Source organism: Xyrauchen texanus, chromosome 49 (assembly GCF_025860055.1).
Source record: "Xyrauchen texanus isolate HMW12.3.18 chromosome 49, RBS_HiC_50CHRs, whole genome shotgun sequence".
Taxonomy (NCBI): Eukaryota; Metazoa; Chordata; class Actinopteri; order Cypriniformes; family Catostomidae; genus Xyrauchen; species Xyrauchen texanus.
The window spans coordinates 5057293-5075458 of record NC_068324.1 but is presented as its reverse complement, the minus strand read 5'-3'; the positions used below and the strand labels follow the sequence as shown (position 1 = coordinate 5075458).

General features: G+C 38.2%; 2 protein-coding genes across 3 annotated transcripts; both read right to left on the bottom strand.

Moving 5' to 3' along the window:
* Positions 1 to 993: 993 nt before the first annotated feature.
* Positions 994 to 2010, bottom strand: LOC127640709 (interferon-induced transmembrane protein 5-like). Its single transcript, XM_052123410.1, has 2 exons — positions 1758 to 2010; positions 994 to 1499 (listed from the first exon to the last, which is right to left on the bottom strand). The coding sequence occupies exons 1-2, from the start codon at positions 1962 to 1964 to the stop codon at positions 1278 to 1280; spliced, it is 429 nt and encodes a 142-aa protein (XP_051979370.1). The 5' UTR covers positions 1965 to 2010; the 3' UTR covers positions 994 to 1277.
* A 2292-nt stretch (positions 2011 to 4302) lies between these two features.
* LOC127640605 (synaptotagmin-12-like) lies at positions 4303 to 17890 on the bottom strand. 2 transcript variants are annotated; one of them, XM_052123250.1, is made up of 8 exons: positions 17664 to 17890; positions 10077 to 10127; positions 9771 to 9964; positions 9270 to 9650; positions 8944 to 9159; positions 8728 to 8848; positions 6692 to 6825; positions 4303 to 6579 (listed from the first exon to the last, which is right to left on the bottom strand). In XM_052123250.1, the coding sequence occupies exons 2-8, from the start codon at positions 10117 to 10119 to the stop codon at positions 6406 to 6408; spliced, it is 1263 nt and encodes a 420-aa protein (XP_051979210.1). In that variant the 5' UTR covers positions 10120 to 10127; positions 17664 to 17890; the 3' UTR covers positions 4303 to 6405. The 2 variants fall into 2 exon arrangements, with proteins under 2 accessions (XP_051979210.1, XP_051979211.1); XM_052123251.1 differs by having other exon boundaries at positions 9771 to 9850.
* Between the last annotated feature and the right edge of the window lie 276 nt (positions 17891 to 18166).

Below are 18166 nucleotides of genomic sequence, written 5' to 3'. Positions count from 1 at the left end.
GTGTCCACTCTTTATACTGACTGAAATAGAAGGGGAGTTAAGGTTGGCAAACAGCTCTGTCATTTAAATTATAAAAATACCAGCACAGCTGGGAGGGGCCACCACTGTAAGCACAGGCGGCACAGCAGAACATTACAGAGCACAGAGTAACATATGAATACAGAGACACACGAGAACGAAACCACAGCTACATTTTTACCTTTAAAACATAAGAAACACAACCCTGCAGAAACCTAATTAAGGCTGGTTATTACAGAACTCATGTTAACATATTCTTCAAAACTGATAACCATGTAAAGTTGATTTAAGAATCAACCAAATAGCCCTGTACATGCAAACACAAAATAAAAACAGTCTTTTTAAAAGACAGTCGCCTTCCAAATGTATAGTAGCGTTGAGAAGGCCGAATCATTTTCGTTTAAATTAACCGTTTAAAAAAAACATTCATTGTGTCGTCACATTGTGTCGTCACTCATTGCTCAAACCGCTCGTAAAGCAATTTTAATTTTTTGTAGTGAAATAAATATTCAGTCGTTTAAACTTTTGTTTTCGACCAAGTGATATTGGTTACAGGGGTGTAGATTCCGGGGTGGTTACTTAAAACATTAAGTAATTTTATCTACTTAATGTTTTAGTACATCACTCACTTCAAAGTATTACATCAACTAAGTGCTTCAGTTGATTTTACAGTCAGATTACAAACGCTTTGAGAATCAGTTTGGAAAGAACCGAACAATAATGACTCGTTCGCGAATCGAGCGTCACACGGTGTTTTCTTTATAACTGTGGACGGTATACGCATTTAGTTGTTTATATCTTTGTTATAGTCACAGTTTATGTTCAATTTTACGCGGTTAACGTTCTAACATCACTCACCTCACAATTGTTTAATTTTAAAGTTCTTCATTCGATTCAATCGGTTAACAAACGCATTGCGAATCGATTCAAACAAATCATTAGAACGAATCGGTTTTAAAAGAATGACTCGTTTGGGAATCGAACATCAGTAATAAGTAATTTTTTGCAAAGAGACACCTGTAAAAATATTGTTAAACATTAAATACTTTATTAAAAACTGTTGAGCCAATTTACTTCATAAAATAGAAATGTAGGGCAGATCTATTGTGAGATAACATACAGTACACTGACATTAATCTAAATAATAATAAATTCATCACATAGCCAAAGAAAATAATACATTGACAAAGTGGAGTGAGGGTGAATAGTCCAGCTGGTTTGCAGGATTTATGATGGTTGGTTTGCTTGAATCGTTCTTTCTACCTACTGAAAAGCTTCATGAGGCTCTGGAATCCATCCTCACCGAAGAAATCAAACGTTCCCTCTGAGCTGCCCAGATGAACCAAGAGCAGAACCAGCAAACCCAGAAAGAGCAGAGGAATCAACAGATTCCAGCCTGATGCCAGAATATTGTACCACTTCGCCTTGTCCGAGCATTCCTGTGCGGCACGCATATCACCCAAGGTCTTCTGATCTCGAGCCTGAAAACACAAACATAATTTATTATGGGTTCTTCAGCTCAGTGTATGTGTTTATGGGTTCTTTAAAGCACCAGTACATCAGTTCAGAAACCAGCATAAATCTGGACACCTTTAATTTGAGTCTTGTAGGCCAAGTATGTTATTTAGATCCATGAAAAGAATATTAGTTTTTTTTGTACTTCAAGAATCCTTACAAAGGTACAAAAAGGCAAGCGATATAAAATCAGAGAGACGTTGATGTTGGATACTAGAGCTCACCTTGATGGAGTAGACCAAGGCCATGAATCCCAGGCAGCAGAAGTTGACGTACAGAGTGTTGCACAGGGACCAGATCAAATAGTCATTTGGAGGCTCCTTGCCTACAGAGCTCATGTTGACCACCGTTGAGCCACCAGTCTGACGGCCAGACTTACAGTTTGTGAGCGGAGTGCAATCGTTCACGTAGTTGTATGTGGCGTTATCCATCCTCTGGGCTTAAGGTCAAGGGTCAACTCCTGGAAGAATCTGAAGAGAAATTACTGAAGAGAAAGATCAGAATGCTACTTATACTACATGGGTGGAGTCAAAAGAGAGAGCGAGAGAGAGAGAGAGAGAGAGAGAGAGAGAGAGTGGTCATTCATTATGTGGCCGTTGCTAGAGAGATCAGGGCAGAGTGCTTTCGTACATGTAACCATTTAAACGAAATCTTTCTCCAAAATGTATACAAAGTCACACAATGTAATCAGGTTTTGGAAACCTGGATAAAACATGTCAGCATTATACAACATAAAGTTGCTGCATTTCACTTGAAAATATGAACTGACTTGACTTCATTGCCTGTTTTGACTGAGAGGAATATGTGCTAGCCTACAAAGACAAAACACATTAACAACACATTGTCAAAACTGAGGTGTAACAAAAATGAGGTCTCTTAAACTACGATCTGTCCTGTGATTTTGAGAAAACAAAGTGAGACGTTTTTAAAACCCATATTTGGCTGGACAAACAAAAAACTGTGGACATTATTCTCAGTTTCCATATTGGAATGGTTTCTGTGCTTTGCCTTTTAATGGATAGCGATCATGTTCGAACCTACATCGCTGCAGCAGCACCAAAGCTGTTGAAAACATGTGCACCTCAACTGTACCAACTCTTCCACTTTATATCTTTAAAAGTTTGCTTGAATTCTATTTATTTTGGTCACCCTAGTGTCATGTTACAAAGTATCAGGATCTGGAGCTATTTTTTTAAGAACATGGCACCCTCTACTGTGGCAGTGCAGGAAAAAGCAAGATCTTCCACACTTGCAAACAAAGAAATACTGTATGGATCACAAAAAGAGCGATTTTCCAGAATGTCCATGCTGCTTTTTTGGGGCAAAATCATGTACACCCTCATGCCATCCCAGATGTGTATGACTTTATTTATTTTGCAGAACACAAAGATTTTTAGAAGAAGATCTCAGTTCTGCAGGTCCATACAATGCAAGTAAATGGTGACCAGAAATTTTAAGCTCCAAAAATGACATAAAGGCATCATAAAAGTAATCCATAAGACTCCAGTGGTTTAATCTTGCCACTGCATTTTCTAAGAACAATCATGATTTCAAGCGTGATTGCACTAGTGCTTGACGTATGCGCAGAGTGTTAGATGGTGCTAGGTAGTCAAGTGTAATCGAGCTTGTAATCATGATTGCCAAGGTGACTGCTGATGGATTACTTTTGTGCTGCCTTTATGTGCTTTTATGAGCTTCAAAGAAACCCAGGAATTGGCACCACTGTGAACAGGTTCGTTGAGCAATGGAGGAGTCAGGAGACAGCGAAGCAGGTTTTAGGTTAGTACTTACATTTTTCTCTCGTACATACAACGGTCACTGCCATTGAAATGGAAACATAAACACAAACAATAGCACACTCAGTCTTTCGAGCTTTCTGGATCCACTCTCTCTCCCTCTCTCGACACTTGGCGTCCCTTTAAATGTCTCTCTCCGTATCAATACAACAAGACGCAGGTGTTAGAGATAATTACAAACCAGGTGACAAGCCTCACCTCTCTCTCGCTCTCACAGACCGACACACGACCACGCCCCCCCATGCCACACACGGTCTGTGGAAACTGAGTGCCTAGTCGTTGATTTTTGTGCTAGTTCTACCTAGCGGCTTCCATACAATAAGGAAGCTTATTTCTCTTCATAAGTGTAAAAAATATGATAGAGTGTTTCTTCAAGAAATCCATCTTTCCCTGCAGGAAGCAGAACAATTTGGGAAGATATGGGGTGGACATGTTTTCTTTAGTGCTCAAATAAGAGCAGGGGAGTCATTACACTGATAAGTAAGCATCTACAATTCAAATGTCTCAAACAGATTAAAGATAAATTAGGAAGAGTCATTATCATTTTAGCAGAAATTCAGGCAGAAAGTCTTATTTAGGCTAATATTTACGCACCTAATGTTGATGATCAGGGCTTTTTTATAGATCTTAAAGGGATGTCGCAAGCCGCTGGCACCCCTCATGATATAATATTGAGAGGAGACCTTAATCTATTGATGGACTCAGTCCTTGAGCATAGTGAAGCAAAAGTATGCATGCCCCCTAGAGCAACATTAACAGATTTAGTCTCAGGCTGAAATCAGTGTTTATATGGTGACCAACTGATCCTTAGTATCCTCTGTGGGCGTGGCTTGGGAGGCACTTAAGGCAGATCTTAATGGGGGTTAAATGTTCATTCTGTGTATATTGGTTATGCTAGTCTTTGTTATCTATATAAATCAATAAAAAAAATTAATCAGAAAATAACCATGACAGCCATATGACATAAACCACACAAAGCATTTTTATTTAAACAATTCATTTGATTGCAATATTTCCTACATAACATTTGCATGCATTGTAAAGTATTTTGATGTTTTATCATCCTTTAAATCTTTTAAAAGTTCAACAACAACTGATGCACATGGTAAATGAGTATATTGCTTCTATTAGGGTGAATTTGGCACAGAATGAATTTTAATGGTGTCAAGCTTAAAATATTGTTAGTATTTAAAAATTAATGACAGGATTTGCAGCACTTCTTCAAATGAAATGATCTCATTACTGAGCAAGAAGCGTAAATCTGTTATTCAACCTACAAAATATGTTAAATGTGGTAGAATGTGATTCACAGATTTTGGTATGAAGTTTAACATTCTGTCACCAAAAGGTTTAATTATTGCGGCAGTTTCAACTTTTTTTCTTTTCTTTTTTTTTTGGTGTTATATTTAGATTTCTTTCTTGCTGAAGAAAACTTAGAGAATGTGAAAAGCAATTAAAATAACATAATATATATATATATAATTTTTTTTTTCAAGTTTGATAGAAATGTATTTTATTTGATTTAAAACATATTTAACATCCACCAAAATATATTATTGCACTCCCTTTCATTTGACTGACACACTAACAATGTGAAAGGAATGCAAAAAAATTGTGGCTCTTTACTTTGAACAGATATTACAATAATAATTGAATTTATGCCCTGGTGAAAGAACACAACACAGCACTTTGTCCACATGAAACTAATTTGGTAAAGGTTGGGTTTTAGAAATGAATAAGTAATTAGTAATGTGATAACTGTTCAGAGTAGCTGGTTAATTAATCCCACTACAATCTAGAAAATGTAATGTAATTTGAAAAAGATTACTTTTAAACTTAGTACTACTAATTAAGTACTTCCCCAAAACTGATATCATCATTGTCTGTAGCGACATTTTTGCAAAATTATAGTAAGTTTCGTGGCAGTTCTGAGGTGAAATGTCCACTGAGTGGCGCTTAAAGCGAGTGAAATGTTCTTCCAAACAGATGAGGTTTTTAAGGTTAATGCCTCATTGAGTTTTAAATAGACAAAACCTACCTCCCTACCCTAAACCTAGCCGATAGTGTCATAAAAAGCAAATGTGAGATGAAAAATACAATTACTGAAGCAATTACGCCATTTTGTGGTGCTACACTTTCGGCTTGTTTGTCGACTAGCGTGCTCTTCAAGACTCGTATCCCGATCATTTGCATTGCAAGTGCAACGCTCTATCAGTTGAGTCACCGTGCAATTTGATCGCTCTTGAATAAGCTTGTAAATGTAGTTGCTTATGTAATGCGAATGTCATGTGCTACGGTAAAAGTGTTTTGATGTCATAAGATTGCGATATGCTGTGATATGTTGAATGAAATATTTTAGGAAAAATGTAGGTATAGTAAAGTGATTCTATGAGATCTGGTTGGATATCATGAAGTTCAAAGTACTTGTCTCCTAATGGTAAAATGCTAAGTTTGGTATTTTTTAATGACTTCAAAGCCAATGTGGGGATCATGAATATGTTTAAATAAATAGGATGCAATTACAAAACTCCTCAATGCTGCCTCTATGGTACGTGATGTGGCTCAATGTTGCCACCAATAGGCTAATAAGTGTCACTGCAATTGCCTGAGAAAAGGGACTGAGCATCCCAAGTCTGTTGCTAGATGTTATTTTACAATATGTTTAAGAGTATTCAACCCCCAATAATAGTAATAATAATAAATGTATTTATGGCCAAACAAATAATTTATTTTTCATTTTAATGCTTTAAATATTTAGTACAACAGAATGTGGCTACTGAAATTTCTGTCTCATTTTAAATTCCACCAAAAAGCTGCAGCAAACAACTAGCCACCCTGTTATCATGTAGAAATGAATTTAACCTGGATAAGAAAACCTGGATTTCATAGACCGTAACAGAGGCAAAAGAGACTTTACTCTGTTTCCAGATCCATCTGTCCCCATCCGCTCCCTCAGGACAGCTGGGACTGGGATTCTTCCTTGATGTTCTAACGTCTTTATTGTTAGAACAGTCAGACAGTAGGCACCATGCATACAAGAGTCAGAAGACAGGTGTCAGGGGTCAAGGGTCAGGATTTAGGTCCTCCGGAGCGGGTGCCACATTGAAACTGGTTTCCGCAGTGTGGCTAGCATCTGGTTCCAGTGTGTTATGCCCATTCCACTGGCCTCTGGTCCGATGATCACATGACCAACATTTTCACCACGCCCGTCCTCTGTGCTCTCAGCGACCGTCACTCTCAGAGAGAGATCCTGAACAAACACAAACAGCACTGAAAATCTATGCACAAAATGTGCTTTGCACTGTAGTAATTCGTTTACTCAGAACAGCAAATCAGATGTTAATATCGCAGTTTAAATTCACCTGCAGGACGATGGCTGGCACTGAGAATATCATAGCCTCGTTGAAGATGGGGTTAGTATCGTCCCTTTTTATGGAGGTCTTCTTTTTACTGAATTTCCTGCCGTCCTGGAGCAGATACACCTTAACAAATGGATCTGCGAACAGAGAAAAAGAGAAAGTTGTTTATGAGTCCATATATTCAACGCACAACATCCCTATTGACAAATTATAGCCCTGATCTTATCCTGCTCCTATCCCAAATCCACCACCTTAAATTCAAAGGCAATATCAAAGATAGATTTGAGGTTTGTGGAAATTATTATTATAAATAAAATATATATTATAAATATAATTAAAATAATACAAATTTGGCAGATGTGTAAAGCATTTATGAGAAAATACAAAAAGTGGCTTTAAAAGGCATTATATTATTTATTTTATTGGCCTACAGTCCACAGCAATCCATTTTGCAATTGAATTCGTCAATCTGCCTGAGATAGATTTATTATAAGAGCTTTTCTAAGGATGCGTGTCAATATAAAGAAGCATCAGATGGACGCTTTTGGAGCGTCTCACTTTGTTTATGTCATGTCATAAATTTTTTTAGTTAAAAATAGTTTGAAAATTAAATTGCGTATTTAAATTAATTTTTAATATAACTAATCACACTGAATTATTGCATTAAATCAACATCCCTAACAATCTACTGTACTATATATATATATATATATATATATATATATATATATATATATATACACATTTTTAATTGATGGAAAAAATTTAATTTGTACATTTTTAAAAATCTAAGGGAGGAAAAATTTAAAAAGATGACAAATATATCAGAGAATAAAAATGGTAAAATGTATAATTACTAGGGCTGTCAATCGATTAACATTTTTAATCAAATTAATTACATGGTGTCCCGATTAATTAATCGTGATTAATCGCATATACAAATATTTGCTGAGAAAGCCCCTCATATAACAATAATAAAATATATAAAGATTATACATATTTCTATCAATATATAATTATACATAGTTATCTTTAAATATTTAAAAATTATATATAATACAAAATATTCAGATAATTAAAATGCAATATATTCTTGTAGCAGAAGAGTTAATCATTGATAAGACAATACAAAAGCGGCTTTAGAATACAATGTATTGTTTACTACCATATTATTGATCATAAGCCAACCATTGACACACAGTTCACAGCAATCCATTTCACAAGTGAATTTGTCAATCAGTTGGAGATTTATTATGAGGGCTTGTTTAAGGGCCCGTCAATTTACTCTTACGTCAGTTAAACATAAAATGTTTAGGTCACTGTGTCAAGTTAAATATAGTTTAATACTCAATCTTTAAACACTTCTTGAGATCCCTTAGTTCGCATTTGCGCTCCTTCAAGTGTTTTGAACGCAAGAATGTAATGTATGTTTGCGTTGTTCTTCCTACTGAAGTGTTTTCTTCACTGTATAAACTGCGTGTTGCCATACAGCTGAAGTTTCACTCACTGCCCTCTGGAGTAAACAGGTGGTACTACAAGCTTGCATTTCTCAGGAATCTTCCTTATTATGGTCCGAGGGCATTGCGATGAATTGCGCTAATTTTTTTAACGCGTTATTTTTTGTAAAATAAATCGCACTGAATTAACGTGTTAAATCGACAGCCCTAATAATTACAAAAGGTACCAAGTTAGGTACCCTGTATAATTAGCAGCATTAGCTGAGATAATTATTTTTCAAAATGTAAGCAAAATGGACATTATAACTGGAATATACCCAAATTATTATATCTATTTAATTAAACTGGACTCAAATCAAAAGATTGTGAATCGAAATTGAATCAATCGGAAATCTGTATCAATACTCAGCCCTATCTCCAATTGTTTAAAACAGGAAGGACCTTAACAATATCATTCAAATATTAAAGCTCTTATGGTTGTGGATTTTAATTAGTATGAGCCAGGAACCTGTTTCATTTCAGTACTGTGAAGTCAGATTAGTCTAAACCGAGATAAACCTCAGATCCAGTTTAGCTTCACACCTGCTGTGGTCTTTCCATTAGTCCAGACCAGGTTCTTGGCTTTAGCCACGACCACCGTGAGGCGTTCTGCAGTCGGCAAATAACTGAGCGACAACAGGATCTCCCCAACAGCATCCACGGCCTAAGAAGAACCAGAGACAAAAGAGACAATTGTGTCAAGTACACCTTTTACAAGGCCACAAAGGGTTTGAAGAGCATCCAGGTGTGGCATGGGACCTTGTTCATGTCCTGCAGGTAGAGCCAGGCGTTAAACGGCCGAATTGAAAGATCTAGATCTGACAGTTTAAGTTCAGCAACTCCAGCACTGATGCTTCGCTCATCTGAATCGACGCCAAATGCAGAGAATCGCAGACTGTTCTCCTCTAGACTTACAGAGTCTAACGGAACAGAGAACCGCTCATCAAACACCACAGTGAAGGCATTTCTCTGAACCTACAGTGGAGAACGAGATAGAGAGAGACAGAGGTTAAGAGATAACCCTAATCAGCATTTGTGACATGTCTTCATATGGTAATTTACCTTTACATGATTATATTCTATACCTGTGTGGCTTTTAGGCTGATCTGTTGAGGGATCAGCATGACGGTGATGTAGCATCCAGGGAAGTTCTCCTCCTCCTTCTCCATCAGGTCTTTACCCTGGTGCAGTGAGACATGCAGAAGTGAGGATCGAGAGTCCAGCTCCAATGTGATCTCCAGCTGCCCCACCGTGAAGTCGTGGCCGAACGTCTGCGCAACAGAAGAGATGGAACACAGAGATTCGGAGGACAGGGAACGGTTGAGGGTGCCTCCGCTTGGATCCAGCTCCCGGGTCATGAGCTCCAGCGTTCCAAGTTCTCGAAACCCATCGGGAGTGTCCAGCAACTGGAGACTTGGCTTCCGACTTGCCGATGACGCCCTCCGCTGGTTGGAAGCTGCAACACGCTACACAGTAGAAGTCACAGATTAAAGGGATAGTTCACCCAAATATTTAAATCCTGTCATTATTTACTGTAAAAATGTAAAAACATTATCATGCATGTGATTCTGTGTTTTTTTTTTAACCTTCTGTCTGATCTCTGGGTGGGACGAGCCATATTTCTCCTGCAGGTAACGGTAGTTGAAGTTCGGGTAAGGAGAGGGAGCTGGGAAAGTGCCAGACTTATATAATTTCCACAGATTCACTATAACCACACCAAACAGAACCAAGAACCCAAACACATACAAACACACCTCCCAGCCAGGAGGGTCCAGAACCACTGACACACACACACACACACACACACACACACACACAGAAACAAAATCAGAAACTCGCTCTTAGAGGGACTCGTGAAAATGATCGTAGGTGTATGTGTGATGCCTGCTCACCGCTCGAATGATATTCTGAAATATCCTGGCTTTGCACAGACATGGTGCCACCTGTAACACAAAGCACAAGTCATTCTTTACTCTTACAAAATGTACCATGTTTACCATAGCTACTGCAATGTACCATGGTAAAAAATAAAAGCAAAGTAATACGAGCTCTCTGGAACAGCCCCTTAAAAATGTATACCGTACCGTACCATAGTAATACCATGTTACTTTTTTCTCTTTAGATTTCAACCCAATTTGGAATGTCCAATTCCCAATGCGCTCTAAGTCCTCGTGGTGGCGTAGTGATTCATTTCAATCAGGGTGGCGGAGGACGAATCTCAACTGCCTCCGTGTCTGAGAACCTCAATCCGTGCATCTTATCACGTGGCTTGCTGAGCAAGTTACCACGTAGACATAACGTGTGTGGAGGCTTCATGCAACTCTCTGCATAACTCACCACGTGCCCCACCGAGAGAGAGAACCACATTATAGCGACTACAAGGTTTCCCTGTGTGACTTTACCCTCCCTAACAACCGGGCCAATTTGGTTGCTTAGAAGACCTGGCTGGAGTCAATCAGCACGCCCTGGATTCGAACTCGTGACTCCAGGTGTGGTAGTCAGCATCTTTAATAGCTGAGCGACCCAGGCCTAACCTATATACCATGGTACTGAATCATAATCACATTCATGGTATATGGAACCCCAAGGTCCAACAAAGAGGACCATGGTATTAACATGGTACCTATAAAACACCATGATATTACCATGGTACATGTCAAAAAACCTTTATATTACTATGTTAAATGTAAAAAAAAACATGGTATTATCATGTTGCATACCCAAAAACATGGTATTACCATGGTATCATTTCCAAAAAAACATGGTATTATCAAGGTACGTGTTTAAAAACATGGTATTACCATGGTGCATGTAAAAAATACTATAGTATTACCATAGTATCATCTCCCAAAAATATAGTAATATCTTGGTATATGTAAAAAAACAAGGTCTATAATGGTGCATGCCCAAAGAAACATGGTTTATAATAACTATTATATTACATTGTTATAATATATATCTATATCTATATCTATATCTATATCTATATATATATATGTATATACTATCCTGGTGCATGGCCAACATGGTACAACATGGTATTACTATGGCATATGTTCAGACAAATATCACCATGCCAAGAATATTGTATAATTATGGTGCATGCCCAAAAACATGGTACTACTATGGTACTATATATGTTCAAAAATAGGGCATTACCGTGGTACATGTTAAAAAAACAAATTCCAAAAGTCTTTTTTTATGCCAGTGGTGGGTAATACCAAGTTACCACAGTTGTTTCACTGACTGCAGTATATATTGTAGCAGATTACAGTTACAATGCTACATTTTTGATAGGGTACTAGAGAGAATTCACTTCTGACAGGAAGTATAATATTTGGTCTAAAAGTAGAAAGTAAGTGAGAGGCGTGTATGCTGTGAGTCATCCGAGACTTGTGGATAATCAGATGAGTGAAGCAGCGAGAACTGAGAAGAGAGATCAATGGAGAATATGACAACGGGCCAATTAAAGCATCTCAAACCAGAGAGCTGGAAGCAGCACGCCCCTTGCCTAGCTTCAGGGCAAACCAGTTCAGTCAACATCGTTGCAGATTTCAGATGTGTGTTTGTATCTAATGAACATGTGTTGAAGTCGCACCGTCAGTAAAATCAATGCTCTATAAAATATTGTGTGTGTGAATGACTAAAGGAGAACAGATGGATACACACACACACACACACACACACACACACAGCGCTCTGGAACACAGAACATTGTGATGCAGTCTTGGCAGTGAAGTCGTTATTCCAAAATAATTTCCCAAATGGCACATTTACTTGTGAGGAATAACTTTAATCTCCTCGACAAACACTGAATCGTGTAACAGAAATCCCCAGCTTTGTTCCTTCAGTTTGCTTTGGTTTTTTTCTTTTTGGACGGTGTAGAAAAGTGATGATCGATTCTTTTGCCTTTAACTGGATGAGATTGCACCATAAAACTAGTACAAACATATAACTTGTGCACTATATTCAAATATTCTGAAGCTTACAATAGCTTTGTATGAGGAACAGACTGAAATAAGGTAACATAAAAAGAAAAGTTAAGCAGAAAATTGACTTAAAAGCAAAGTTTAACTGTGGCATTTCATGTGCTGCGTCTCACGTCTGCCCTTTCGACATTTAAACACATGCAGGATTTGAATGATAGATATATACAAAATGTATTTTTACAAGTTAAAATGCAAATTATTGATCAGGAAGTAATAGTAATACATAAAATAACACAAATACATAATAGAAATACCATAACAAAAATAATACATAATACAAAAAAGTTATATATAAAATATAAATTCCCAAATGGGCTCCTTCCTTCATTGGCGTTTCATCGATTTAAGCCCATTTAAACCTCGGAAGTGCTCGACAGCAAACACCAGCGTCCTGGATCTGCCCCCTCCACCACGCCAGTCGATACACTGATATGCCCTGCTTTAACCATGGCTGTCAGCTTGACTCTGCCATTGCTCACCTCTCTACAGCCAAAGCCACCTTGATGCCACCTCTGCCTGCTTACTAATATCAGCGGCCAGCCTCTTCCTACACCTTCGAAACCAAGTAACCCTTAAGCACTCCAGAGTGATTATTCTGGAAAGCCCCTGCAAACAACCTCTGTTGGAAGGTTGCAGGGCTTCTATCCTCTCTACTGGCTCTCCAGGATGAGACTGATATTTCTTCAGCTTTCTTTCATATGCCTCTTAAATCCTCTCTATCCAGGGTATTGCCAGCTCAATGAGTTTTACTTTGTGCCATGGGACCAGAGGACAATATCTAGCAAAAGGTTTGTGTTAGCCGGCCCCTCTGGAAATTTGAGCTTCCTTCTGAGGTCTTTATGCATCTCCCAATCACTTGCTGTGGGCAGAACACCCGTGCTCCCCCTTTCCACAGTACTCTCCTCACCTGGTATGAGGAAGTTAATAAAACAGGGACCAATTGCTTTTTCCTTCTGTTTTGTTATCCTTTTCGCCTGCTCCAGACCATCTGCCAACTGGACTAGCACTTGATCATGCCTCCACCGGCCAGCTTTGCAGGAGGTTGGTTGGTGAAGGCAGAACATCATAGAAGGAGCAGAAAAGAAACTTTATCCACTGTTTTTCCATTCTCCATATCTGTTGCATTTCAGGAACATCTCTCTCACACCCTCCAAACGTATCCAGCTGCCCTGTTGTCTCATGGCTACTTCTCTGGCATGTCTCTCCTCTTCCTCCACTACCGTATCTCCCTCTACACCATGTCATAGCGTTCCCTTGATGTTGCTTTCTTCCAACTGGCCCTGGTGACATAGCCCAGGCCAAGCTTGCCTCGGTTATCTTTGCCGATGATGTCAGTGTGGCATAGCCGTTCTTCTGCCTGCTTCAATGCCCTGCTTGCGGACCACTTACAGCCAGTGCAGATTCTTATGTTTGCCTGACGGACTCAATCGTCCTTGCTGTCCTGGAGCATCATAGCCTGCCAGGATTTTGTTGCCTTGTATTCTTCCACCACTGATGTTATAGGAAGCTGCAGTTTATTCCCTGAACTACTGTATACAGGCCGATGGAACAAAACCTATTGGGAACTGATCAACCTCCTGAGGAAGTGCTGGTGGTGTAGTGGGCTAAAGCACATAACTGTTAATCAGAAGGTCACTGGTTCGATCCCCACAGCCACCACCATTGTGTCCTTGAGCAAAACACTTAACTCCAGGTTTCTCTGGGGGAATGCCCAGTAATAAGTGCACTGTAAGTCGCTTTGGATAAAAGCATCTGCCAAATGCATAAATTTAAGTTATTAATTTTCCTCTCCAGTGCTTCTACTGTAGACAGGGGAACCTCATACACCAAGAGAGGACAAAGGAGTCCTGGAAGAACCCCATGCTGGTAGCCCCAAACTTTAAACTTACCAGGTAGCCCACTTTTCTCCAGAGCTTTCAGCCAGACATCAGCTTGGTTGAGCATCTCCTTCACACTCTCCCTGTCATTGAGCTCAGCCCTGTGCCACTTCCCCAGGCTTTTCACTAATGGTGGGGATGGTATCTTCACCAGTCATAAATCCTTATTGATCCTGTATACTATATAATGTAAGTGCAACTAGTAAGAAAGCCTTTTAAGACAGTTTATTACTTTTTAATTTATTGACATCTGAAATACCAAATCTAACATTTAAATTAGCACTTTTCCTAAATGTAATTCAACTGTTGACATCAGGAATGGACAATTGCACTAGTAACAATGCAGTAAAAATGCAGATACACGTATAAAAAATTACAACTTTTACTAGTTGAAAGAAATTGGAATTTCTGCTGGTAATTTTTTATAACAAAAAATTATGTCTTAACTAGTGCAAACCTAATTACTGATATCGTAAATTAACATTTGAAATAGTAAAAACAAAACTGTAGAATCTACAATTCATATCCTGCACATGATTAAATGCCGTTTTAAGGGCTTGCGATATACGCATCGAATACGTCCGTATGGGCTTGTGGTCAAAACAGAACACTTTAAAAAGCTAGAGTGCTCGACTGTGCACTAGACGTCACGGCACACAGAAAAACAATGTTTACCCTAGTCATAAAATGGAAGAGAATGGTGACCAGGGAAAACAGACCTTTTGTTTTCATCTGGGTTTGGGAAAACATGAGGGTGAGTAAATAATGGGTTTTGATTGAAAAATTCCTTTTAAATCTTTCTTATAGATCTAAACGTCTAGATTCAAACTCAAAACCTCAGTAAACATCCAGGACAAAGCATCTAAATTGAGTCTAGCCTAGAATAGAGGTTGAATTTTTCTTCTGTAACCTTCTCGCCCGACAAGGACATACGGGATGATATACGGGAGCCCATAACCAAACAAATGATTATTTGAAAGCATTTAGAGCTCTAAAAACTAAATCACAAAAGCTAACCAAGATGTTTTAAACGTTCCTGTTGCACTAATAATTCACACATGATTATCCTCCTCCGGACAGCACTGCATTCACTGTGGATGAAATAGTGGCCTTTCTACAACAGCGGCGATCAGAAAGCATGTTGTGGACGGATGGATAGAGGGGGTGAAGTGTGCATGGTCAGCTTGTCTCGATGCAGTAGTGAAAGAACAAACACTAATAAATCAACTGTGCTTGTAATCTCCAGAATGACTTATAATAACACTTTCACTGAAACACAAGCAGCACACTAGAGAGTGAGAGAGAACATTCTCAGGCAGAAAGACCCTCAGTCCTTGTGGAAATGTATTTGGGCATGTACTGTTTCTCACAACATGCAAAAGACACTCAACACACACAATCGCAAAAATCACACAAAAGAGAGCAACACACTTAGCAGACTCAAAAAATCACTACACTTGCAACAGACACACAACAGTGCACAACACACTTAACTGACACACAATAGTGTACAACTGATACACAAATGACAAAAAACAACACACAACAGAAAACATTATAAACATACACAGAAAAAAACACACAGAGCAGACACAAGAGAACAACACACAAACAACAATGAATACAACACAGAACACAACAAAAACACAACAGAATACAACATACTATAGGCAATAGACACAAAATACAATACAATACACACACAACAGTGCACAGAGAACAACACACAACAAATACAAAAGAGCACTAACACAGGAACACAACAGAGAACTATACAGAAACTTGCACACATAACAAACATGGACAGAGAACAACACACACAGCAAACACACAACAGAGACCAACACAGCAGAAAACAATACACAATATAGAAACACACATCGGATTAAGAACACAACACACAAAGCAAGAAGACACGCAATAGACCGCAACACACACACACAACAGTGAACTACACAAAAAATTACAAACATAACAGTCTTAAAAAACATACAACAACCATACACAGAGGACAAGACACAACAAACACAACAGTGTACTACACCGAAAAATACACACATACCAGACATAAAAGACACACAACAAACATACACAGAGGAAAACACACAAAAGAGAACTACACAAAACAACTACACACATAACAGACACAACAAACACACAATAGAGCACAAACACAACAGAGAACTACACACATAATAGACAAAACAAACACACAAGAGCACAAACACAACAGAGAACTACACAGAAAAACTACACACATTACAGACACAACAAACACAGCAAAGAGCACAAACACAACAGAGAACTACACACAAAAAACTACACACATAACAGACACAACAAACACACAAGAGCACAAACACAACAGAGAACTACACACAAAAAACTACACACATAACAGACACAACAAACACACAAGAGCACAAACACAACAGAGAACTACACAAAAAACTACACACATAACAGACACAACAAACACACAAGAGCACAAACACAACAGAGAACTACACAAAAAACTACACACATAACAGACACAACAAACACACAAGAGCACAAACACAACAGAGAACTACACAAAAAACTACACACATAACAGACACAACAAACACACAAGAGCACAAACACAACAGAGAACTACACAAAAAAACTACACACATAACAGACACAACAAACACACAATAGAGCACAAACACAACAGAGAACTACACACAAAAAACTACACACATAACAGACACAACAAACACACAAGAGCACAAACACAACAGAGAACTACACAAAAAACTACACACATAACAGACACAACAAACACAGAAAAGAGCACAAACACAACAGTGAACTACACAAAAAACTACACACATAACTTACACAACAAACATACACAGAGGGAAAAAAACACACACACACACATAACAGACACAACAAAAATAAAACAAAAAGTAGTAAAAAACTGCACTACAGACACGCAACAGAGCACAAGTCTCTCTCTCTCTCTCTCTCTCTCACACTCACACACGTTGGTGCAGCTATCATTATGAGGCCTCACATAATGATTTTTATACTGTAAGAACTAAAGATTATACCACCTAAACCTAACCTTCACAAACAACTTTCTGCATTTTTACATTTGAAATAAAACGTCGTTTAGTGTGTCTTCAAAGCTATTTGAATCATGACACTAGAAACACTAGAAATGTCCTCGTAAACCACATATATAGCAGAACACCCTCGTAAAATCACTTAAACCTGGCCACACACACACACACCTTTCATTTCTTTGCTGTAGTGCAGGGGGTGTTGTGTGTTTCATTTGACCGTTGGGTGTTACATGAATGCCCCCAAATCAAAGGGCTCGATCACGTTGATAATAACAGACATGAAAAAATATATAAAACAATACTTCACAATAACTGCAATCCACACGTTGTAATGAATAAAGAGTCTCTAATTTGCGAAAAATTGTTGAGGCGCGTAAACGCACGCGATAATACATGTTAATACAAATATGAATACATTAAGATACATAAACATGTACATACATGCAGCACATGTACACAGAATATGCACGATCACATGTTAACATAATGCGATGAAAACTGTTTACATTGGGACCTACCTTCCTCTCGAGCTCATGCAGACTTTCGTCCATCAATTAACATGCATTCAAGCATCGGATGCGCGTGAATGATCCGATCAGAACTGATGCGCGTGTGTCTCTGTGCTTTCAAATCAGATCAAATGTGTGTTTAGATTGGATCTGAAGAATGGTGTGTGTATTCCGCTGCGCATGATGAAGATCTAATGCAGGAGTCCCACCCCTGCAATGCAACTTCTGCACGGACACACGCGCGCTTATGGGGCGCCAAATGCAATATGACGCGCGTTTTCATATGTACCAAAAATAAATGTGCAATAATTATTATTGTAATAATAATTGTAAACATGTGTATTGTAATAATACTGTAACTTTAATAATAAATTAAAAAATATTTAAAAATTAATTTACGAAAATTATAATTATAATTTTATTTGATAAAATTTACAAAATTATTGAAATAATAATTGTTATAATAATAATATATAATTTGTAAAATTAATTTACAAAAATAGTATTATAAT

What these genes read in the sequence shown, in the direction of transcription:
- LOC127640605 (XM_052123250.1), bottom strand. Translation starts at nt 10,119, where the DNA reads ATGTCTGTGCAAAGCCAGGATATTTCAGAATATCATTCGAGCG. An exon ending in TTCAGAATATCATTCGAGCG is followed by an intron (nt 9,965 to 10,076) that starts GTGAGCAGGCAT and finishes TGTGTGTGTCAG; the next exon opens with TGGTTCTGGACCCTCCTGGC. An exon ending in ACCCAGAGATCAGACAGAAG is followed by an intron (nt 9,651 to 9,770) that starts GTTAAAAAAAAA and finishes TCTACTGTGTAG; the next exon opens with CGTGTTGCAGCTTCCAACCA.
- LOC127640709 (XM_052123410.1), bottom strand. Translation starts at nt 1,964, where the DNA reads ATGGATAACGCCACATACAACTACGTGAACGATTGCACTCCGCTCACA. An exon ending in CCTTGGTCTACTCCATCAAG is followed by an intron (nt 1,500 to 1,757) that starts GTGAGCTCTAGT and finishes TTGTGTTTTCAG; the next exon opens with GCTCGAGATCAGAAGACCTT.